Source organism: Bos indicus x Bos taurus, chromosome 8 (assembly GCF_003369695.1).
Source record: "Bos indicus x Bos taurus breed Angus x Brahman F1 hybrid chromosome 8, Bos_hybrid_MaternalHap_v2.0, whole genome shotgun sequence".
NCBI classification, from domain to species: domain Eukaryota; kingdom Metazoa; phylum Chordata; class Mammalia; order Artiodactyla; family Bovidae; genus Bos; species Bos indicus x Bos taurus.
This window is the reverse complement of record NC_040083.1, coordinates 72379758-72404705: the sequence shown is the minus strand read 5'-3', so window position 1 is coordinate 72404705 and position 24948 is coordinate 72379758. Positions and strand designations below refer to the sequence as shown.

The following is a 24948-nucleotide window of genomic DNA, read 5'->3' as shown; positions in this document are numbered from 1 at the left end:
TGCGGGCCCTTCCAACACCGCTGTTCGGAACGCCCAAGTGCCCAGCACAGGACCTGTCACTCTGTTCCTAGTAAAATGTCCTTGTTTTATCCCACGGCGGAATGGGGATTCAGAAGCAGTCGGAGACCCTCTCCACTCACGCTCGGGTAGAGGACCACAGTTTGCACCAGCAGCCCCGGGGGCCAGCCACCCCCGCTCCCATACCACACACTTCCTGCCGCTTCCATCACCTCCACACCACAGCTTGAGTCTCCTGACCAGTTCACAACTGCTACGGGGATCCCAGTGCCTGGGAGGAGTTGGGAGAGGATGGCTCCCTAGCCCCCCGTCCCAACAACCCCACACAAACTCTTCACTTGGAGCTTCAGGGAGAACCTAAGAGCAAAGGCAGGAAGCACTGGGGCAGCCCGCCGACTTCGCGTTCCATGGGCCTCGGCCGGTTACAAAGTATTGAATGAAGCTACACGGGCACGAGCGGGCCGGTGGATGGGGGGATAGTGGGCGTGAGCACCGCGGCAGGGCGCCCCAAATGAAGCAGAGCGAGCTCCGTCGCTTTGCATGTTTCTACGCTGCAAAGCGCTGCAGACTTGGGAGTCGGGGGGCGGGATGGCCAGTCCGGAAACCAACTGCACTTTTAGCCACTCGGACTCCCCAAACTCAGAATGACTTCCCCCCATGAGGCTCCCGGAGCCGGCTCCAGCTCGCACCGCTTCCAAGAAAGAATGGGGCCCGAGCCGAGCCTTGGCGGCGCCCCGGCGGGTAGCGGGAGCCGGAGCCCGGTCCCGGGCAGGCGCGCACCGAGTGACCGTGTGTCCGCCGCCCAACTCTGCACCCGGCAGGGCCGCTCCCCCGAACTTGGCGGCGGCGGCGGGGACGGGGTGGGGCGAGTACTCACCAACCCCATACTTCTGCCTCTTGGTCGGGATCCAGCGGGCCATGGCGGCGACCTCGCCCCGCGGCGGCGGCTGCGGCGGCTACAGCTCCCAGGGCTCCGACCGCCAACGCGCCGCGCACCGGCGCGCCCCGGGCCCTTCCGCCATGTTCCGGGAAACTTCGCTCGGCCCCGCGCGCCGCCAGCTATACACTCCGGCTCCCACCGCGAGCCGCGGTCACCTGCTGCGCCCGGCGGCCACGCCGCCGTGCGCGCCCCTCCCGGCGCCGCCTCGGCCCCTCCCGCTGGCCGCGCCCTCCGCCCGCCAAGGCCGCCTCCGCGCCACAATCCACGGGCGCCGGCCAGCCAAGGTCTCCGCGCTCTCCCGGGCCCAGGCCGGCTCCGCCTTGCACACTTCCCGGGAGCAGTTTCCCAGCACAGACTTGGGTACGGCTTTTTTTTTTTTTTAATCCTTTTACTGTTCGGCTTTTTCCCCTCGCCGTCCCCAACCGGGCTAAACCCTGGAGCCTGGATCCCCGGCGGCGGGGTGTCGAGAGGGCTGCGCTGGAGGGGTCGGGCACCCGCAGGCGGAGCAAGCGGGAGTGGATGCGGAGTCCTTTCTCACCGCGCGCTGCGGAGCATCTGGGGGAACTAGGATGAGTGCATAGTATCTAAGATAAGTTGTTTGTAGCCGTCCGGGCTCTCGCAGTGCCAGGCACTCAACCGGCGCTCGATAAATATTTGTTGAATGAATGAGCAGTTGACTACCGCGTTCACCCCCTAGAGCTTTCGCTGACACCACGAGAGCCGGAAGCCGAACTCCGAGGCAAATGTGATCTCCTGTGGCCACGGTTCATAGCCTTCAAAGCAGGAACATTTGTCTTCTGGTAAATAGAGAACTAATGCGAAGGAGCCGGGCTCCTCAGAAGTATCAAGTAGTTTCTTAGGGGAGCCTCTTAGCGAGAATTATGTAGCGAGTTCTGACTTGGAAATCTTATGTCCCCGAGAAACACCTGGGCTCCTCCCCAGCTGAAGAGACTCAGACCCAGCTGAAGAAATTCAGACCTTCATGGTCCATGGGAAAGCCCGCCCCAAAGACCTCCCTTTTTCAGCAGCCCAAAGAGCGTTCCTGCGGGGAAGGGGACGAGGCACATCCGAATCTTTCTTGTTCACTAGGTGCGTTGTTCAGACAAAGAGTCAAACGCAGGGACTGCACAGTTGAACAACCCTGAGCTGTTGGCGTCCTCTGAAACTCTCCTCCTGGAACTCACTTCCATCTGGAGAGACCTCAAGAATGAAGATTGGATCCGAGTCCCAGGTGGGTGTGGGGCTCCTTGCTACCTCACCCATAGAAGTAAAATCTCAGAGTAAATGACCAGCTGATTCGGGTTCACCATCTGAGAAAAAACCTCTCGAAATTGCTTTGTTCTCGCAGCCTATGAAGATTTTCTTGCCGATTTCGAACGTGAAAGGAAAATGAAATAAACACGTAATAAAAGCAAAACTTCACTGAAAACGGTGCATTTTAACTTTGGTAACTTCTTACAAAGTCAGATCTGAATTTTTTTTTAAAGGTCTTGTTAATGGTGGGTAACTCTACGTATTTATTCATCAAGTGTAATAATAATCTAAGAAATCTAGTCACTTTAGACTTAACATCCAGAAGGGATTCCATCATCTGTCCCCCAGATTTCTTTTCCTCTGCTAATGACATCATGATTAACCTAACTTCCCAGGTTAGGTAATTTTTTTTCTTTTCACAAATATTTATTGGTTGCCTAGTAGGTGTCAAGCACTGTTCAAAGAATTGGAGCACAGCAGTGAATAAAATAAAATCCCTACCCTCATAGAGCTTAGTGTCTAACAGAGGTGGGTAAGGCAAATTTAAGCCAAATGAGGCTAAACCTGTATAGAAAACTCCAGAGTAAGGAGGACAGGATGAGGGAGGTAGGGATGCTGCAGTTCTATATCCAGTGGTCTGCTAAGGCATCTCTGATAAAGTGACATTGAACTATAGATCTGCAGGAAGTGAGGATTTCAGAGAAAAGCGTTCAGAAATCAACAACAGCAAAAGTAAAAGCCAGAGGTATGTTTGGCTGGTTCTGAAACCACGGAGGAACAGCAAGTATTACTGGGTAGCAAGAGATGTTAGTAAGGGGCAGATTATGGGAGAAAATTTGTGAGAGACACAGTGTGAGCCAATAAAGCAGGACCACAAAAGGTATGGTGAGAACTTCATATATTGGCTGTGAAAAAAGTTTGGAGGATTTTGAACCAACCAAGGACATGATCTAACATGACTGCTGTGGGTTGAATAGACTGTAAAGACACAAGGAAGATGAAGAAAGATCAGATGGTCAGAAGACTATTTCAGTAGTTCAGGCAAGAAATGAAGGCAGTTGGGTCCAGGATGGTAGGGGTTGAGATAGAAAAAAGGTTCTTGACATAGACTGAAGGTAGAAACAACTGAAGGGCAGTGTGGACACAAGGAAATTTACTGAGGCTTCTGGACTCCTCAGTGTACTTTTACTACCATATGTTTTTGGAAAGTTTGTGTGCTTAGTAGCTCAGTGGTGTCCAACTCTTTTGTGACTCCCTCGACTGGAGCCTACCAGGCTCCTCTGTCCATGGGATCCCCCAGGCAAGAATACTGGAGTGGGTTGCCATTTCCTCCTCCAGGGGATCTTCCCGACCCAGGGATGTGAACCCTAGTGTCCTTTATCTCCTGCATTGCAGGTCGATTCTTTACCCACTGAGCCAACTGTGAAGCCCTTTTGGAAAGTTTGGTGAATGGATAAATCTATGTTTTATATATATATATATATATATATATATATATATATATATATATAATATATATAAACAGCTTCACTATATAGGCTTCAGGCCTTAGAAACTCTGAATCTTGACCCCTAGTGTGAAACACAACACGAGTCAAGCATAACCCTAAGGAGAAAGGATATGGGTAATACTGGGTTGGCTTGCCCACATGCAGTGAAGCCAATCTACTAACACTCGGTCGTGGTGAAAAAGTGCAGTATTTATTGCAGGGAGCCAAGGAAGAACTTCAGGAGTCCAAAAATATTCAAACTCCCCATTGGTTTCAGCTAAGCATTTTTAAAAGCCAGGTGAGGGAGGAGCATCCCAGACTGTGTGATCAGCTGGTGCATAATTCTCTGATTGGTTGATAGTGAGGTAACAGGATCCTGTCACAGGGGTTAGCAATATAGATCCTTAGGCTCCAGTAGGTCTGGGGGGCTATGTGCTCATGGTCATCAAGTCGTTGATTTCTTCCACTTGGTGGGGGTTTTAGCATCTGTAAAACAAGTCAGGAAATCTGCACTGGACACTATTATCTGGATACCTCTGAGAAGAACAAAAGCAGAGAGCCTGGGGGAGGGGTCTGTAATGGGAAGGCCAATTACACAGTTACTACATAGAGTTGCCATTTTCTTAGTCATCTGTGATATCTACCTATCTTCACCTTTTATATCCCAGTTGCTCTGGATTGAAGTTTCCTTTCATATTTCCTCAGGTCTGACTTCATACCTTCCTCAGCAATTCTCCACATGGACCGTTAGGAGCCTAAGTATTTTGCACAAAGTTATTTCAGTCACCTGTGTTTGAGAAAATTGGATGAGTGACATTCTCTAACCACAGGTTTATTTTAAATTTAATACACATCAGAGTGTTGATCTTCATTCAACATAACTGGATTTCTACCAAAATGACTTCAGCTGCCTCAGCACCCCCCCCCCCCACACACACACCCTCCACCCTGCGTCCACCCCTACCCCACCACCTCGAATTGAAGGCTTTTTGCAAAACTTGAGGTTTGAATTTGGACACTGGATATTTCAAATGTGACAATAATTGCAATAAGAGGGTTGGAGGAAAATGGAAAATTTTAATTACAGTTTTCAGGATGTTTATTCTTTTTCCTCTGAAGACTGAAGTCCACCCACTTCTTTATATCAGATGTGAAAGTCCATTTAAATCATAAAAGCAGAGCTATTCAAAGTCTTTTATTAAAATGTGGCTGAAAATTAGAGAGTCAACTAGATGGGTAAGTGGAATAACAGCAGGATTCCCAGAAATACCCTTTTCTTTTTCCTCTGATACCTTTTCAGAGGAAACATTAAGCATATTCCACAACCAGGGATATTCGGACTCCAAAACCCACACATATACAAACACAAGTAAGCACTCACAAACACTAGCTTGCTCTGTTGGAAGGTGCCTTGGAGAAAGAAATGAGGATAAATGAATTTGGAGGCTAGTTAACGATGCCGATGAGAATAGAGAGATGTGAAGACGACTGGCAAGAGCTTTACTTCCTCCACTGATTACCAGGTTTATTTTCCCAAATTTGGCTGACTTAATTGAGTCCCTCAAAGAAGCTATGGATTCTGTTAAAGAAAATTCTTTTCTAGGTAGAGGAAGCTCATTCTTTGATCCTAAATATGAGTGGAGTTACTTGTTGTTTAGCCACTAAGTCATGTCCTACTCTTGAGAGCTCATGAACTATAGCCGGCAAGGCTTCTCTGTCCATGGGATTTCCCAGGCAAGAATACTAGAGTGGGTTGCCATTTCCTTCTGCAGGGGATCTTCCTGACCCATGGATTGAACCCACGTCTCCTGCATTGGCAGGCGTATTCTTTACCACTGAGTCACCTAGGAAGCCAGAGTGGAGTTACTAGAACTACAAAAAAGGGGAGGAGGGATATATTTGACTCTAAACACCACTTTGCAGTCTTCTTAGGGCAAATGCTTCAGGACAGGGTGGTTCTGTGTATGTCAGGGCCAGGGTGACACATTGTAATTTGAGACCCATGAGCTAAACTGGACAAAGGAATGGATATCTACAGCCCTAGAAACACCTTTTTCATATGACCTGAAGATTCCCATCACTATCTACACTCTGTCCTCAAATATCCTGGCTGGTGAGCATCTCTGGGTCTGTCTTTGGCTCTGCTCTGTGACTTTGGAGGTCCAGTTTCTCTGATGAATGGGGAGATGATGGTCAGGGCTCTAAAGCTGTTTGTATCTTCAGCCCCATCACTGTGAGATTGATGCTTGGTGAACACTTTCATAACAACAAGCTTTTAGCTTTGTTTCTAGAATACTCTATGCTGCACATATCCTTTAGGAGAAGTTGATGATGTGAGCAATTTGAAGTCACTTGTTGTTCAGTCGTGTCCGACTCTTTGTGACCCCATGGACTCCAGCACACCAGGTCTCCCCATCCCTCACTATCTCCTGGAGTTTGCCCAATTTCATGTCCATTGAGTCAGTGATGCTATCCAACCATCTTATCTTATCCTCTGGGAACAGTTGACTTATTGGAAAAGGCCCCGATGCTGGGAAAGATTGAAGGCAAAAGGGGAAGGAGGCAGCAGAGGATGAGATGGTTGAAATCATTGTGCTTAGTCGCTCAGTTGTGTCCAGCTCTTTGTGACCCCATGGACTGTAGCCTGCCAGGCTACTCTGTCCATGGAATTTCCCAGGCACGAATACTGGAGTGGGTCACTGTGCCCTCCTCCAGGGGATCTTCCCATCCCAGGGATCAAACCCAGGTCTCCAGCACTGCAGGAGGATTCTTTACCATCTGAGCCATTGAAGTCGCTAATTTAATGAAAACTGGGTTGTTTGATAGGGAAGAAGGAATGAAAACTACTTGACTTTTTTAAAGACTGTATTTATATATATATCTTTTTAAGTGGGGTCTTTTTGTTTTTTAAATTTATTTGCCTGTTTTTGATTGTGCTAGGTCTTCATTGCTGCATGCGGGCTTTCTCTAGTTGTGGAGAGCAGGGGCTACTCTGTTGTAGTGCTCAGGTTCTCACCGTTCTCTAAGTTCTCTCATTAGGCAGCACACATTCGTATTCCCTGCATTGGCAGGCTGATTCCCAATCCCTGGACCTCCACGGAAGTCCTATTTAAATGTACCTTGAAAAGAGAGATATATATATTGAAAAATTATCTCCATAAAACTCTGTCTAAAACAAAAGGTGATGAAAACTAAGAAGCAAAATGGAAAAGTTAAGCTCTAAGCGTAAGTAAAAATAATTCAACTATATATGCTATATTATGATTGTAACTACATAAAATTATTCATTTTCATGGAAAATGTAGAGGAAAATGAAAAAAAAAAATTTATTCAACCTTCTTCAAAACAAAATAAGCAAAAGAAAAACTACTTGGTTGCTGAGATTCCCTGGATAATGTAGAAAAGCAGGATGTTAAATGCCTAGATTTGACCTTTATTCAGGACAGGAGTGAAGTGTCATTCTGCAGCCCCTTTGTAACAAGGACACTATTCTTATACTATTTAGGTAACTGTCATATTCAGCAAATTTTTCTATTACTTTGAGGTCAGTTAAGAAACAAACGTTTGGTCCAGAATTTTTATTTAATACCAGACAGGTTTTCCATGGTCACCAGCTATAATGTAACAATGGTAATTAACATGTATGGCTTGTGTCTGGTACTATTCTAATTCAATTTCTTCAATCCCCACACATTCTAAGGAGGTAAATAGAACTGCTGTCATCTCCTTGTTACAAATGTGCAACTTGCAACTCAGGCCTGGTTATAGTATTGCCCACATAGGTAGTGGCAGAACTAAATTCAAAACCCAGGCAGACTAGTGCCAGGGTCCATGGTCAAAACCAAGAATCAGTGAACTTTTATTGTAAAAGGCCCATGTATGTATTTCAGACTTTGCAGGCCACATGGTCTCTGTTGCAACCACTCCACTCTGCAGTTTTAGCAGAAAAACAGCCATAGACAATATGCAACAAATGAGTGTGGCTGTGTGCCAATAAAACTTTATTTGTAGACATGGCATTTGAATTTCATGTAATTTTCTTATGTCATGAAATATTCCTCTCGATTTTTTCCCCATTATTTTTAAAATGTTAAAAACCGTTTGTGCAGGCAGTGGGCTGGATTTAGTTTGAGGGTCATAATTCGCCAACCCCGGCTCTGTACTGTGACTGCTACCCTTTGAAATCTGTGGAGGAGGGGAGAAAAGGAAGGGCCTCCAGGAGAAGAGGCAGGGAACAAGGGAGGCACCAATGTGGCACTTACCCACCAGAAATCTGTCGCATAAGGATTTGGGAGAAGCTTCTAGAAGAAAAGTCATTAGGAGAGGAGAACTCCAAGTAGTGAAGGTTGTCTTAGAAATCAGAGGACAGGACACTGACAACAGTGAGTATCTGTTCTGGGGAATAGTCTACTGGCCTAGCCCCTCTATTCTGAATGATGGAAAGTAAGAATAAAAAACATAACTAAATCTCTATAAGACAATGGCACACAAGTAACTGCTTTGGTACCCACTGAACAAGTGGACTTTTAAAGAGGTGAGGGAGGTATGTTCATTGTGGCATTAGTCACAATAGCCAAGATGTGGGAAGGACCTAAATGTGAATGCAAGGATAAATGGATGAAGAAGATGTGGTATATACATACAATGGAATACTATTCATCCCTGAGAAAGAAAGAAATCCTGACATTTGCAATATCATTGAGGACCTTGGGGGCATTATGCTAAGTAAAATAAGTCAAATAGAAAGCTAAATACTTGATCTATGAACTCATACAAACAGAATAGGCTGATGGTGGCTAGGAGCTGGGGGAAGGCAAGACTGAGGAGATGTTGGTCAAAGGTTACAAACTTGGAACTAGAAGTTCTAGTTGCGGATCTAATGAGGATCTAAGTTCTGAGGATCTAATGTACCGCATGACAACTATACTGTAGTTAACAATACTGTATTATATACTAGAAAGTTGCTGAGAAAGTATATCTTAAATGTTTTCACCTAGACTATGTAGAAAAGCATATAGTAATTAATTATGTGATGCTATGAAGGTGTTAGCTACAGCTGTGGTGGTAATCATTTTGTAATATGTAAGAATCAACATGTTACATAGCTTAAACATAGTATATATTACATAGTAATATGTAAGTATCAACATGTTATATAGCTTAAACCTACCCAGTATTATATTAATTATATCTCAATTAACCTGGGGGGGAAATAAAGTGGAGGGAGAGACATTGTTTTCTTGTATGTCCTAATGGAAAAGACAGAGTGCCTGGCAGAAATCATGGTGCTAGAAGGAGATATGAAAACATCCATGGAAAGGTTTGCAAGGCCTTGTAGACACTTGTGATACCACCCAGCAAAGATCAGAGTAAGAAATAAAAGAAAATGGTCAGATTATTCTGAGGACTATTCCAGAAATATTTGAAAGGAAACTTGTCAAGGAACTGAGAGTGTTGAAACTATAGAACCAGATCCAGATAGACAGTCTTTTTTTTTCAGCCTTATTGAGATATAATTGACATACAGTTGTATATATAAGGTTACAAGGTGATGATACGATGTACATATTATTGTGACCACAATAGGATTAGGTAGCAGCTCCATCACGTCATGTGATTAATGTGTGTGTGTGTGTGTGTGTGTGTGTGTGTGTATATGTATATGTGGTAAAAACATTGAAGATTTACTCTCAGCAATTTTCAAGTATATAATACAGTATTGTAGTCACTATACTGTATATTAGATCCCCTACACTTATTTATCTTTTTTCTTTTTAGTTTTCTGGCCCTCAAGAATTCTCTGAAATATTTATTTATTTAAAAAAATTTTGGCCATATAGCCTAGCATGCAGTAGGCAGGATCTTAGTTCCCTGACCAGAGATGGAATGTGTCCCATGCAGTGGAAGCATGGAGTCTAAACCACTGGACTACCTGGGAAGTCCCAAAACTTACTCATCTTACAGCTGGAAGTTTGAACCCTTTGACCAACATCTCATCTCCCACATCCCCCAGCTCCTGGCAACCACCATTCTACTCTGTTTCTATGCGTTCTTTTCTTCACGTTCCACATATGAGTGAGATCATATACTGCTCGTCCTTCTCTGTCTGACATAGTTTACTTAGCATAATACTTAGCATAATGCCCTCAAGGTCCATCTTTGTAGCTAGAAATGGCAGGATTTCCTTCTTTCTCATGGTTGAGTAATATTCTATTGTCAATATATACCACATGTTCTTTATCTTGTCATCTCTTAATGGAAACTTCGGTCATTTCCACACCTTGGCTATGGAGTATAATGCTGCAGTCAACACAGGGGCTCATAGATCTTTAGATATCCTGTTTTCATTTCCTTCAGATAAACACATGGGTGATATTCTTAACTGCTTTTCTCTTCATGAGTTCAATGGGATTTGGACAATTATTTGCTGTCTTCAACTGGTCCTTGGCCTCAGAATTCATGTTTTTGAATGTCAACTCTTTTTATCCTCTTGAGAGAACCTACATTTAACACAGAGTTGTTATTATCACAATAAAAGACAACCAAGTTTTTAGGGATTGTTCATTTGGATGATAAGATTTTAAATTTAGATTTTTTTGCATTAGTAATTTCAATTAATTTTTAAAATTTGTGTATTAAATTATTTGGCTGTGCCAGGTCTTGGTTGTGGTATGCAGGATCTTCCATCTTCATTGTGGCTTGAAGGATCTTTAGTTGTGGCACGCAAACTCTGAGTTGTAGCATTGGGATCTAGTTCCCTGACCAGGGATCGAATCTGGGGCCCCTGAATTGGGAGTGCAGAGTCTTAGCCATTGAACCATCATGGAAGCCCCTAAGTTAAAGATATTTTGAAAGTTATTCTTTGAACCAAGCAAATACTGGTTTGCAAAGCCCGTGAATGATAGCTTGGCAACAAACCTTTAATGTTAACTTGTATGCAACGTAATGGATGCAGTCTTTCTTGTACAGTCTTCCATCTCAAGGTATGGCTTCATCTCAGGATTGTTTTGCGTCATCTTTAGGCAATATTCCTGAACTCACTTCTTTCACAATAACAAGTTTCTCTAAGTAACTTGGAGCAATCACCTGGCCCAGCTGGCTCAGGGGTTCCTTTCTTACAGGGTTTCTTAGTTATGTTACTGTGGCATAATGTTCTTATTTAAACAAGCCCTTCCCTCCATAAAATGATGCCTCAGGGTTTGTTTCTCAAAAACGACTCATAGAACATATGCAAAAAGTCTCTTAGGAGGAGAAATAATCTCACTGATGTTCTTTCTGGAGCAAATTCTATTTAGAAACCATCTGACTGTTAAAGTCTGCCCTTGTTAACTTTGGGCTTGGCTCACACTTCAAGTGCCAAGAGAGAGTCTGGCCCTGGGAATTGTGTTTTGGTTTCTCCTGTAATTTGCCAAAAAGGCCTTGCTTGACTTTAGTCCTCTTATTTTTTAAGATTGATTTTACTTATTTGGCTGCACAAGATCCTAGCTGCGGTATGTAGGATCTTCAGTCTTGGCTGCAGCATGATCTTTTTGTTGTTGTTGCAACATGTGAACACTTTAGTTGAGCCACGTGGGATCTACTCCCCTGAACAGGGATCGACCTGAGCCTTCTGCATTGGGAGCACAGAGTCTTAGTCACTGCGTCACCAGGGAGGTCAGAGTCTTCCTATTTTAAAAATTGTTGTTGTAACTCATGGTCTGGGTACACATGTTAGAATTCTTCTCAATGGTATATTATTAGAAGATAGGAAACTCTTGTTTACTTAGAATATGAACAACAGGAAAATTCCACTGGCCATATATTTTAATTGATGTTCTGTAAGCCGTTTTATCGGAGAAGGCAATGGCACCCCACTCCAGCACTCTTGCCTGGAAAATCCCATGGATGGAGGAGCCTGGTGAGCTGCAGTCCATGGGGTCGCTAAGAGTCGGACACGACTAAAGCGACTTAGCAGCAGCAGCAGCAGCAAGCCGTTTTAAGTAGAAACATTCTGATTAAATGAATAGACCTGGAGTGAATCTAGTCAAGCAAAAAGAAAACTATAGACACTACACAAAGGACTACGAGCATTCTGATCAGTCGAATAGACTTGGAGTGAATCTAGTTAAGAGAAACTACAGATACTGTACACAAAGGAAGACGAAAGGATATAAGAGCATAGGTGTAGAGAATCAAATTTACAAAAGACGGTGCTGCATAGTTCTTAATTAATAAATTGTAAAAACCACAAGGAAAGACAGAATTCTCTAGGAAAGTGTAGATGGATAAAACTGAGCCAAGAAATAGAAAATTTGAGCTGACCAAACAGCATAGTGAAAGTCACTCAGTCGTGTCCAAATCTTTGCAACCCCATCAACTACACAGTCCATGGAATTCTTCAGGCCAGAATACTGGAGTAGGTAGCCTTTCCTTTCTCCAGAGGATCTTCCCCACCCCGGATCGAACCCAGGTCTCCTGCATTGCAGGCAGATTCTTTGCCAGCTGAGCCACACACATTTGACTGTGTGTAAACAGCAGAGAAGGTATGGAAAATATGGCCCAGATATTACATCCAAAAGAAAAAATGCCAGCTGTAAATATAAAGGCATATACTTCTGTATATTCGAAGGATAGATCAGTTGAGTGTAGTATTAACTTCCATAGAAAACGATGGAATGCTTCCTAAGTTATTTTATGAAACATCATCACCCTGGCAGAAAAACTCATTACAGTGTAGAAGAAAAATATAAACGAAAATTTATATTTGTACAAATATAGCTACAGAGATGATAAAATATTAGTGAATCTCATCTCTGTGAAAAGAACAATGCAGAGTGGACTTCAGTTTTATTCTAAAAGTAGAAGGGTGGTATGGTTGTAGGAAATTTATCAACAGAATTTATCTCATGAAAAGGTCTCAGAGAAAAACCAAATGATCATCTGGGTAGATATGCAAAGATGTTTGATAAAACTAACATTCACTCTTGATCCAAACTCTTAGTCAACTAAGAATTGAATATACTGTGTCCCAGTCACCCGCCAGGCTCCTCTGTCCATGGGATTCTCCAAGCAAGAACACTGGAGTGGGTTTCCATGCCCTCCTCCAGGGAATCTTCCCAACCCAGGGATCAAACCCTCATCTTCTACGTCTCTTGCTTTGGCAGGCGGGTTCTTCACCACTAGCACCACCTGGGAAGCCCTGAGAACAGGATATACATCCTTAATTTGAGGAAGAGTCTATGTTAGAAACAAGCAGCTTGCATCACACTGAAGTGCAAATTGTCCCGTTCACTGGAAATAAGAAATAAGAAAGTAAGTCCTCTAATACAGGGGTCCCCAACTTTTTTTGTCACCTGGGACTGGTTTTATGGAAGACAGTTATTCCATGGACCTGGGGTATGGGATGGTTTGGGGATGATTTAAGAGCATTACATTTATTATGCACTTTATTTCTATTATTACTACATCAGCTCCACCTCAGATCATCCGGCATTAGATCCCAGAAGCTGGGGACCCCTGCTCTAATACAATCTTTAGACCAGTATCCAGGACTGGTTTATCCAATACAAGGAAATGTGAAACAGGAATTACAGGAGATCTAATTGTCATTGTGTGTGTGCTCAGTTGCTTCAGTCGTGTCCAACTCTTTTTGATCCTATGGACTATAGCCTGCCAAGTTCCTCTGTCTATGGGATTCTCTAGGCAAGAATACTGGAGTGGGTTGCCATTTCCTTCTCCAGAGGATCTTCCAACCCAGGGATTGAACTCACATCTTTTACATCTCCTGCATTAGCAAGCAGATTCTTTACCACTAGTACCACCTGGGAAGCCCCAGTTGTCATTATTTGCTAGGAAAATTACTGGCTAACGGAATCAACAATGAATATTTTCCACTAACTCGGAATTTTATCATGACTCTTGTCTCTTCTTTTGATGTCCATGTGAGGGGACCTCATTAGCCAAAAAATAAAAATAGGGCTATTTCATGAAATTTACTACTCAATTGTACACATGTGATATTTCAGCTTCTGCAAAGTTTTGTCCTACCCCCTACCCCCACCCCCACTGAAAACTTATCCATCCTTAAACACGGAAGAGAATTTAGGTTCAAAATGATTTTACTTGTTACAGAGAAATTTAAAGAAGTCAACCTGATTGCTGTTATTTTTTCACTAGCATGTGCTTTTGGAGGGAATGGGCCTTTCAGTGGGTTGCAGGATGTCATTGTAAATTCCTCCCTCAAAGCTGGTGCCACTGCCCCCTAAAAGGCATTACAGGACCCTCAGAGTTCGCCTCCTGTCCCTGTGTGAGCTGACAGCCCTGCTCTTGTGGTCAATCTTTCTTAACACCACTGTGTGTGTGTGTGTGCTCTGACCACAGAATTAGGTTGCAACCGAGACTCTGGGATGTGGTTGCACACTTTGCAAGAGCCTGTGTTTTTGCCTTCAGTTAGCTCTGAGCAAGCATCTTACTGTGAGGAACTGGGTTAACTCTTAGAAGACCTCTAAACTCAGTGACAAAAGGGAACCCAGGCCCGTGTCACAGTTCAAGCTTGATGCAACCACATAAAGTCAAACCTGAAGCTTCCAGCCTGGGTTAGAGAATGACCTGCCATTAGCTGCAATGGCAGCAGCAAAGGATATTACATACACTGATATGTTGTGAGAGCAGTGCAAACTGAACTGGAAAAATGTCATGATCATTGCTGCTGAATTAACCATGAGCAGATCCATCATGCAATTTAAAAATGATTTCAGAAGCATTAATAGTTTTCCTTTTGCCAAGCTCAAAGTCTTTTCTTCAAACATTCCTTCTAATAAATGTATTTGTTGTTATCTTGTGGTATTCTGGAAAAGGGGGCTTGAACTTTTCTTAGGATGAAAGGCGAACACAGATGTAAAATACTCTTGTTTCAGTGCCCATAGGGAAACAATATGGTCAAATTTAGAGAATGAATTAGAAAGAAGGCAAAACTTCAAAATAAATTTTAAAAATTTCATGTAATCAGCCCATGGAAATTTGTGTCTACATTAAAAATATTAAAAATAGAAACTATTTACTAGGCTATGCTACTGAAAATAGCCTACTAAATCATAGAAGGATAACAAAAATTGAAAAGATCAAGGAGGAAATGCTGTTTCTGGAAAAGAAAACCAAAAGGGAATGCTTAAAAAAAAAGAAAAAAGAAAAAAATTCAGGGGCCATGTAGTATCAGATAAATATGATATTAGTGCCACCTGCTGTTATAAATGTGAATTACAGCTACCCAATAGCTGATGAGTTTTGAGTATTTAGCTCAGTTGGTAAAGAATCCGCCTGCAATACAGGAGACCCTGATTCGATTCCTGGCTCGGGAAGATCCGCTGGAGAAGGGATAGGCTACCCGCTCCAGTATCCTTGGGCTTCCCTGTGGTTCAGCTGGTAAAGAATCTGCCTGCAATTAGGGAGCTCTGGGTTCAATCGCTGCATTGGGAAGATCCCCTGGAGAAGGGAAAGGCTATCCACTCCAGTATTTTGGCCTGGAGAATTCCATGGACTATACAGTCCATGGGTTCGCAAAGAGCTGGACACGACTGAACGAATTTCACTTTCACTTTTTCTGAGTGTTCAGAATTCTTTTAATACCTGATCTCTCACTCACAGATTTAGAAAACTAACTTATGGTTGCCAGGCGGCAGGGATAGTTAGGGACTTTGGGAAGGCCATTTACACACTGCTATATTTAAAATGGGTAACCAACAAGGATCTACTGAATAGCCCATGGAACTCTACTCAATGTTATGTGCCAGCCTGGATGGGAGGGGAGTTTGGGGGAGAATGGATACATGTATATGTGTATGTATGGCTGAGTCCCTTCGCTGTTCACCCGAAACTACCACAACATTGTTAATTGGTTATACCCCAGTACAAAATAAAACATTTAGAGCTTGGGGAAAAAAAATAGTCAATTTGAGACTATGAAAAAAAACCCAAAACCTACTCTCTTATGTCAGGAACAGGGGTTTTATGTTGCTTTCAGTATTACCAGTTGCCCAAATCTTACTATGCCTTGAGAGTAACTGTGATAAGACATTTACATAGACCCTCTCATTTCCTTATTAACTCTATCAGGTGGGTAGTATCTTTATCCCAATAAAATAGGGGAACAGAGTAGAGCTTGAGAGTCACTAAGTAACTTACCCAAGGTCAGGTACACAGTGAGAGGCAGAGTCAGAGATAGAGCTTGGATTCTCTGGTCAGAATCAACCTTAGGGTGGTTATTCTGCCTTTTCATCCTGTGTTGCTTCGTATTGGGAACTCCCTTTTGGGAGATCTTCCAGAATATATCTTTCCATCACTTCGGCCTTGGTTTACCATCTCCAAAAGGGTTCATACAAAGAAATGAATTATTATAAAATATGATTAGAGCAAAGAAGAAGGTCTTTTCCATTTTAATAAAAAATGTTTATCAAGTTTCAGACCTTTATATGCCTTTGTGCAAATCTGCATGTCTGACACTAATAACTTGTACGTGAATATTTTCAGAGTACCACAAGTTAGCTATAGGAAGATGGGTCAGATTTTTCCTGAAAGGAGCCCTTTGAGAATTCCACAACCACTGTATTTCCATCAGGAGGACAAGAATGGCCTATTGGTCCTTATTTTATATCTAAGCCTATTGTTATCAAACCTTCTTTGATTATTGTATGCAGATGCTAAGAAATTTTAGCACTCTATTCTAACGAATCCCAGTGCTTGGGTGCTCAATCAGTCCAACTCTTTGTGACCCCATGGACTGGAGCCCACCAGGCTTCTCTGACCACGGGATGTTCCAGGCAAGAATACTGGAGTGGGTTGCCATTTCCTCCTCGCTGGGATCTTCTTGACTCAGGGATTGAAACCTGCTCTCCTTCATTATACGCTGATTCTTTACCACTGAATCACTGGGGAAGTCCAGTGAATCCCAGAGTTTGTTGTTAAATATAATGTATTTTGTGTTCAATGTTTAAAAACATAAAATAGAGAAGGGATGAAGCAAATGGAAAAGTATGGTAATGGATGGAGTCTAGTAGGGCAGAAGGGAAAACTGGAGGGAGATACAGGTAGGGTAACAAACCCAGTAAGAGGAAAAAAGGAAAATAAGAAGAATGTACACAGGAGCAGGTTCCTGGAAAAATGGAAATTGGAGATCCAGTCCCAGCACATACCTATAAGTAGCACCAACAGCTGGAGTGATGCAATTGTTGCTGTTGTTTAGTCACTGCGTTGTGTCTGACTTTTTGTGACCCCATGGACTGTAGTCCGCCAGGCTCCTCTGTCCATGGGATTTTTCAGGCAAGAATACTGAAGTGGGTGGTTTGCCATTTCCTCCTCCAGGGGATCTTTCTGACCTAGGGATTGAACCTGCATCTCCTGCATTGGCAGATGGGTTTTTTACCACGGAACCACTGGGAAGCCCAGAGTGATGCAGAGACCAGGCTGATTAGAGGCACATGGCTGGGGTTTCCACGACAGTATGTATCGTTTCTTAGGAGAACAGCCCTGAAATCAGGAGAGTCAACACCAGATACTATTAGGGTTCAATCAATTCCAATAATTAAGATTTGTCCACTGTCATTGGTGTGAGAAGGACTGAACTAGCCGTGCACTAACACAGTAACCAACAATCTGCCCCAATTCATCTCCTCTCCTTCGTAGATTTGGCATTGGCAGCACTTAATTCAACCCAACTTGTAAAGAGTAGAAAAACCTCAGTAGTTCAGTTCCAATCTGATCACGCATGGTGTACTCAAAAGCCATGGCTTAGTTGTGTGTGTGTGCGTGTGCTAAGTCACTTCAGTTGTGTCCGACTCTTTGTGACCCTGTGGACCATAGCCTACCAGGATCCTCTGTCCATGGCTTAGTTACCTAGTGACAATTTAGATTGGCATCTCAAAGCTGTGTAACTAATTCCTGGGCCAGCATCCTACTTTTCACCTGTAGAATTCTGCTCCTTACCTGTGTGTGTGTGTGTGTCTGTGTGTAGAGGTTACCAGGGAGAAGAGAAAAGCAGGGAGAGGACAAGATAGGGGTAGTGGAGTAAGAGTTACAAACTAGGCTGCATAAAATAAGTAAGCTACAAGGATGTATTTTGCAGCACAGATAATATAGCCAATATTTTATAACATCTTTAAGTGGAGTATAATCTATAAAAATTTTGAATCCCTATGTTGTACACCTGAATCTAATACAATATTGTATATCAACTGTATCTCAATTAAAAAACACATAAAATTTACCATCTTAATAATTTTAAAAAGTCCAGTCCAGGAGCATGAAGTCTATTTATGTGTTATAACAGATCTCTTGAACTTTCTCATCTTGAAAAACTGAAACTCTGTACTCATTCAGATGAATTCCTCCTTCCTCTGCCCCCAGCCCCTGGTAACCACATTTCTACTTTCTGTTTCTATGACTTTGACTGCTTCAGATACGTCCTAAGAATGGAATCACACAGTGTTTCTTCATCCTAGCAGTATAGGCAGTGGTGATGGAAACTGAGGCAGAAAAAGGGTCAGAAACTCAATGTCTCAAGAAACAGCACACATGGGAGAAGTCTAGGCTTCCATGCCAGTACATCTCACTTAGAAATAAAGAATGTAGCTTTCAGCAAGTCCTCTGGTTTATAGAAAGACAATCTTATAACAAAGGGCTAGGTCTTTTCTTCAATGATCTGACTATGTCTTGCAGCTCAGATCTCAGGTCACCTTGTATTAATACATTACCCAGAGATTTTGGGAGTCATCACCATCTACTCCCAAAATGGAGACACGTGTGCTTCATCAAATTCCACAGAAGGAGGTATACTGGAAGGGAAGAAAGAACATAGATTCTTAAGAACACTAATTTTAGTCTATTGCTTTAAAACTTGGGTAAATCATTTATGTTCTTTGAATTTCAGCTTTCTCTTTTGTTAAATGAGGATGATCATACAAACCACACTTTTTGGGTGAGGATTTAAAGAGTAATTGTAACAATTTTTAAAAGTGTTATAGAAACATTGACTGCGTGTGTTCAGTCTCTCAGTCATACCTGATTCTTTGTGACTCCGTGGACTGTAGCCTGCCAGCCTCCTCTGTCCATGGGATTTCCCAGGCAAGAATACTGGAGTGGGTTGCCATTTCCTTCTTCAGGGGATCTTCCCAACCCAGGGATAGAATTTCCTGCATCTCCTACATTGGCAGGCGGATTCTTTACCACCGAGCCACCTGAGAAGCCAAGAAACATTGAATACATTCATTCGTTTTAGTATCAGTATAATAGCATTTCTAGCAAATTTCTGAACTTGTCTTTTAGCTGCTTATTTCCTCTTTATAACTCTAATGGGAGCAAGTTTCTTTATCAGATCTCCTTCAGGGTTCTGAAAAGTAAGTTCTCTCCTTTCTGTAAAGAAAAAACTGCCTGCAGCCTTCATGGGGTTTATAGTTACTTTGAATACAGATAAGTTATTTGAGATTTATCAACTAGGGAGAATGTATGTGGCTGGTCAGAGATTGCTACTTTTCCCTGGATATGCATTCTTCACACTCCTTCTTTGCATTGATATAAACCTGTTAGGTTCAGCAAACAAATAGAATTGATTGTTGTAGATTGTTTTATTTTTCCTGTTGGTGTTGCTGATTTGTGAGCATGCTTTAAGATGAAAAAAGCATGAATAATAACTTCCTTAAAAGGGTGTGGCATCCAATTCAGATATTTTGTCCTGATTTTAAAGCTGGTTGGTGTAGTGCTACTAAAATTTTGTTCAATTCATTTTCTTTTCTTGTCTTTTTAATTTATTTTTAGTCTGTGCTAGGTCTTCATTCTCCAGTACTCTTGCCTGGAAAATCCCATAGACAGAGGAGCCTGGTAGGCTACAGTCCATGGGGTCACGAAGAGTCGGACACGTCTGAGCAACTTCACTTTCACTTTTCACTTTCATGCATTGGAGAAGGAAATGGCAACCCACTCCAGTGTTCTTGCCTGGAGAATCCCAGGGATGGGGGAGCCTGGTGGGCTGCCGTCTATGGGGTCGCACAGAGTTGGACACGACTGAAGCGACGCAGCAGCAGCAGGTCTTCACTGCGTCTCATAGGCTTTCTCAAGTTGCGGAGCACAGGCTCTCTCTAGGTTCCACAGGCGTCTGTAGTTGTGGTGTTCCTCTTTTGGCCTGGTGGCATGTGGGATCTTAGTTCCCCAACCAGGGATCCAACCTGAGTCCCCTACATTGGAAGATAGATTCTTAACCACTAGACCTCCACGAAAGCCCCCATTTTCTTTTTGAAAACTTGTTCACATGTTGTTTTGAGTGCCTTTACTTTAGCAAAAGAGAAGGAGTAGGAGAGCCTTAGAATATTTGAGAGAAAGAAAGCCTGTAACGTACAGCGTACTGTATCAAACTATTTTACATAAACGACACAAGCATTGTGAATTAAAAAAAAAAAATGAACATTTTTAACAACAAGGCATGGACTTCCCTGGTGGCACAGTAGATAAGAATTTGCCTGCCAATGCAGGGGACACAGGTTTAATCCCTGGTCCAGGAAGATTCCACATGCCTCAGCAGCTAAGCCTATGCACCACAACTCCTGAAGCCCGCTTGCCTAGAGCCTGTGCTCAGCAACAAGAGAAGCCACCACAATGAGAAGCCTGAGCACCACAACAAAGAGTAGCTCCCACTCACTGCAACTAGAGAAAGCCCATGCAAAGCAACAAAGAACCAACACAGCCAAAGATGAATAAATGAAATTTTTAAAAAGGCATTATGTAATAAATTTATCTTCCATGTTAAAAAAAAAACCACACACACACAGAACTTCCAATTTTTAGGTGGACACATAGCTGCCCAAGACTATTGTGTCTGGCTCTGGTAAGGGGCTGAGTTATGGTCAATTAACATTATACCAATCTACATTTTTTTTGCAAGCAAAAAAGTTAATACAGGCAATTCACCTGTTTCAAAGTAATTGGAGAAGGGGATTGCAGGAGGCTGCCATTTGAACTACTGAGTTTCAAAACACTTGATCATTGCTTCAATACATCTTGTAGCATGAAGGAGAAGTCAAGTGATGATCCTGGGCACCTGATGATTATGGAGTTATCAAATCGGACCCGTGGGTTGCTCCCCTCTTTTTTTATTTAACTTTTTGGTGGCACCAGGAAGCATTCGAGATCTTAGTTCCCCCACTAAGGGTGGAACCTGTGCCTCTTGCAGTGGAAGCTCAGAGTCATAACCACTGCTCTGCCAGGGAAGTCCCGGGTTGCTTTTCTGAGGCATGGTTATGGACAAGGGAAATAAAGTTCTTTCCTGTTTCTGTCACTATTGCTTTCGGTTTTCTGTCACTCAGAATGGAAACAGCTCACATCTGATTCAGGTTGATTGTGATCATAAGTATTATCAGCTTTACTCATCAGTTCAGTTCAGTCACTCAGTCATGTCCAACTCATTACGACCCCATGAACCACAGCACTAGGCCTCCCTATCCATCACCAACTCCCAGAGTTTACCCAAACTCATGTCCATTGAGTCGGTGATGCCATCCAACCATCTCATCCTCGGTCGTCCCCTTCTCCTCCTGCCCTCAATCTTTCCCAGCATCAAGGTCTTTTCAAATGAGTCAGCTCTTCGCATCAGGTGGCCAAAGTATTGGAGTTTCAGCTTCAACATCAGTCCTTCCAATGAACACCCAGGACTGATCTCCTTTAGGGTAGACTGGTTGGATCTCCTTGCAGATCTCCAACACCACAGTTCAAAAGCATCAATTCTTCAGCACTCAGCTTTCTTTATAGTCCAACTCTCACTCCATACATGACTACTGGAAAAACCATAGCCTTGACTAGACGGACCTTTGTTGGCAAAGTAATGTCTCTGCTTTTTAATATGCTGTCTAGGTTAGTCATAACTTTCCTTCCAGGGAGTAAGCGTCTTTTAATTTCATGGCTGCAGTCACCATCTGCAGTGACTTTGGAGCCCCCCAAAATATAGTCAACCACTGTTTCCACTGTTTCCCCATCTATTTGCCATGAAGCGATGGGACTGGATGCCATGATCTTTGTTTTCTGAATGTTGAGCTTTAAGCCACCTTTTCCCCTCTCCTCTTTCACTTTCATCAAGAGACTTTTTAGTTTCTCTTCACTTTCTGCCATAAGGGTGGATTCACCTGCATATCTGAGGTTATTGATATTTCTCCTGGCAATCTTGATTCCAGCTTGTGCTTCTTCCAGTTGAGCTATTTCATATCCTAAAAGATGATCCTGTGCAAGTGCTGCACTCAATATGTCAGCAAATTTGGAAAACTCAGCAGTGGCCACAGGACTGGAAAAGGTTAGTTTTCATTCCAATCCCAAAGAAAGGCAATGCCAAAGAATGCTCAAACTACCACACAATTGCACTCATCTCACATGCTAGTAAAGTAATGCTCAAAATTCTCCAAGCCAGGCTTCAGCAATACATGAACCGTGAACTTCCTGATGTTCAAGCTGGTTTTAGAAAAGGCAGAGGAACCAGAGATCAAATTGCCAACATCTGCTGAATCATGGAAAAAGCAAGAGAGTTCCAGAAAAACATCTATTTCTGCTTTATTGACTATGCCAAAGCCTTTGACTATGTGGATCACAATAAACTGTGGAAAATCCTGAAAGAGATGCGAATACCAGACCACCTGACCTGCCTCTTAAGAAACCTATATGCAGGTCAGGAAGCAACAGTTAGAACTGGACATGGAACAACAAACTGATTCCAAATAGGAAAAGGAGTACGTCAAGGCTGTGTATTGTCACCCTGCTTATATTTTTACTCATAGTCTTACTTTAAAAAAATCCATACCACACATGGTGATCTGTGCCTAGCACATCCTAACACACAGAAGGTGTTCATATGTTGATGTGGTAAACACTGCTGGTCTTACTAAGAAGCAGAATTTGCTTGAACATTTTAAACAGAAATAGATGCCACTTGAGGGTACTGGCTACTTAGTGAATAGAAGAGTCAAACAGAGGACAGTGAGCTAACCTAGAGATTATCAACAGCTGCTACCACTGCTGGGCTGAAAGGACAGAAGGAGGCGATGGTACAGACTGTGTTATTGTTTCCATTTTTATTCACTGTTCTCCCCAGAAGAGGATCATACATCCATCCCGCCTCGTTGACACATGGCTTGCTTTGGCTGATAAACGTGAGCAGAAGTGACACATACTACTTCTAAGGTGAGTCATCTGATACACAAGGAAGACAACGTGTGTGCACAAAGCCTTTCTTTTTGTGTGTGTGTATACATTTATTTTTGGCTGTGCTGGGTCTTTGTTGCTGCATGTGGGCTTTTTCTAGTTGTGGTGAGCAGGGACTTCTCTCTAGTTGCGGTGCACAGGCTTCTCCTTGCCGTGGCTTCTCTTATTGTGGAGATCAGGCTCTAGAGCACAGGTTCAATAGTTATGTTGCACAGGCTTAGCCACTGTGGGGCATGTGGGATCTTCCCTGACCAGGGATAGAACCCATGTCTTGCACTGGCAGGCAGATTCTTGACCACTGGACCACCAGGCAAGTCCCTCAAGGGCTTTCTAACAAGTAGGCAGCTTGGTAAAAGAGGAAGCATTGGGCTTGGAATTAGGACATCTGCTTCAGTTCTAGGCCTCGGACCAGTCACTGGGCTTTGTGTGTGCTCAGTCACTCAGTCATGTCCAGCTCTTTTGCAACCTTGATGGGACTTTAGCCCATCAACCTCCTATGTCCATGGGATTTTCTAAGTAAGAATACTGGAGCAAATCGCCATTTCCTTCTCCAGAGGATCTTCCCCACCCAGGGATCGAACCCGTGTCTCTTGCACCTCCTGTGTTGGCAGGCAGATTCTTTACCCCTTAGCCACCTAAATGACGACTGGGCTTTACTTGATGTCAACTTCTTCACTGGATGAAAGGTCTCAATCATGGGTTATAATGATCTCTCAGCATCTTTTCATCCTGCCTTAATATACCCTGGATCAACCATCATTAATAATTTCTCAGTTAAAAATCTTCCAGGTTATGAATTCATTAAATATGTATACTATTCATTTGCTGGGCTTTCCTGATGGCTCAGTGGGTAAAGAATCTGCCTGCAATGCAAAAGACACAGGAGATGCAGATTGAACCCAGGGTGGGGAAGATGCCCTGGAGGAGGAAGATGGCAACCCACTCCAGTATTCTTGCCTGAAATATTCCATGGACGGAGGAGACTGTAGGCTATAGTTCAAAAGGTTGCAAAGAGTCAGACATGACTGAGTGACTAAGCACTCAGTGACATTTGCTAGCAATGGAACAATACAGGCCAAGTTTATGCATTGCAGCATTATTTTTAATATCAAAACATTACTGAATATGAGTGTTCATTCCAATGTGGGTTGATCCCTTGTATTATAGTACATCATCCATCCTCTATATCCTAATAAAGGGTAATTTCCAAGATATTGTCAGATGAATAAAAACAATCTGTAACAACAACAAAAACCCAGTTCCTTAAAGGAAAACTTCTTGTCCCTAGATCGAGTACTTTTCTTTCTTGTACATGTCCCTTTGACTAATCGTTATTTTTGTCCTGGTATTTATCTACAAACTGGGCTTTTTATTTCCCTCCTAAGAATGAATATTTCCTCCATGAACCAAAGCGGTGCAAAGTCTACTCATTCCAGTTTTTACTAAAACAATTACACTAGCTGGAAAGAGGAGTGTTGGTTTCAGGAGTGACTTAGCACGTGCAGAAAAACCATCATCACTTAAGGACCTTGGAAGAACGCAGATCCTTTCAAGTGGTGTTAACTGTTTTGATGGAGAAATTTTCAAAATGCAGCTGTAATGCACTTTTAAAGTCTCTACCCCCCACTCCAGCTATATTTCAAAGTTGCCAGTTGGGCTTGTCAGCTGCTGTCACCACCTTCTTTTCCTGTTCTTCAGTGTGAAGAAGATCGTATTTCACTTGAGTTATGCCAACCGGACTTTCTGAACTAGGACAACCAAGGCCATCTCTGGTAGCTTTAAACCTTACATGCCATTGTGATAACAGTGGAGGTTGGAAGTGACGAGTTTTGTTTTTTTTGGCTGTGCCACACAGAATGTGGAATCTTAGTTCCATGACCGGGGATTGAACCCATGTCCCGTGCGTTGGAGTCTTAACACTGGACTACCAGGGAAATCCTGAAGAGTACCATTTTAAATGAGGACCAGTAAGATAAAGACCTGTGGTGCTTTCCGAATCACCACATTGATGTAAGGTAGTGGTATGCTTAGAACTCATCCTGTC

General features: G+C 43.0%; 1 protein-coding gene across 2 annotated transcripts in view; it reads right to left on the bottom strand.

Annotated features, from left to right (window-relative positions):
* DOCK5 (dedicator of cytokinesis 5) overlaps nucleotides 1–1045 on the bottom strand; it is a 280652-nt gene extending 279607 nt beyond the window's left edge. For both annotated transcript variants that reach the window (XM_027549946.1, XM_027549947.1), the window contains exon 1: nucleotides 896–1045. In XM_027549946.1, coding sequence (XP_027405747.1) covers nucleotides 896–938 — 43 coding nt within the window. In that variant the 5' untranslated portion in view covers nucleotides 939–1045. The remainder of the gene's footprint in view (nucleotides 1–895) is intronic.
* Between the last annotated feature and the right edge of the window lie 23903 nt (nucleotides 1046–24948).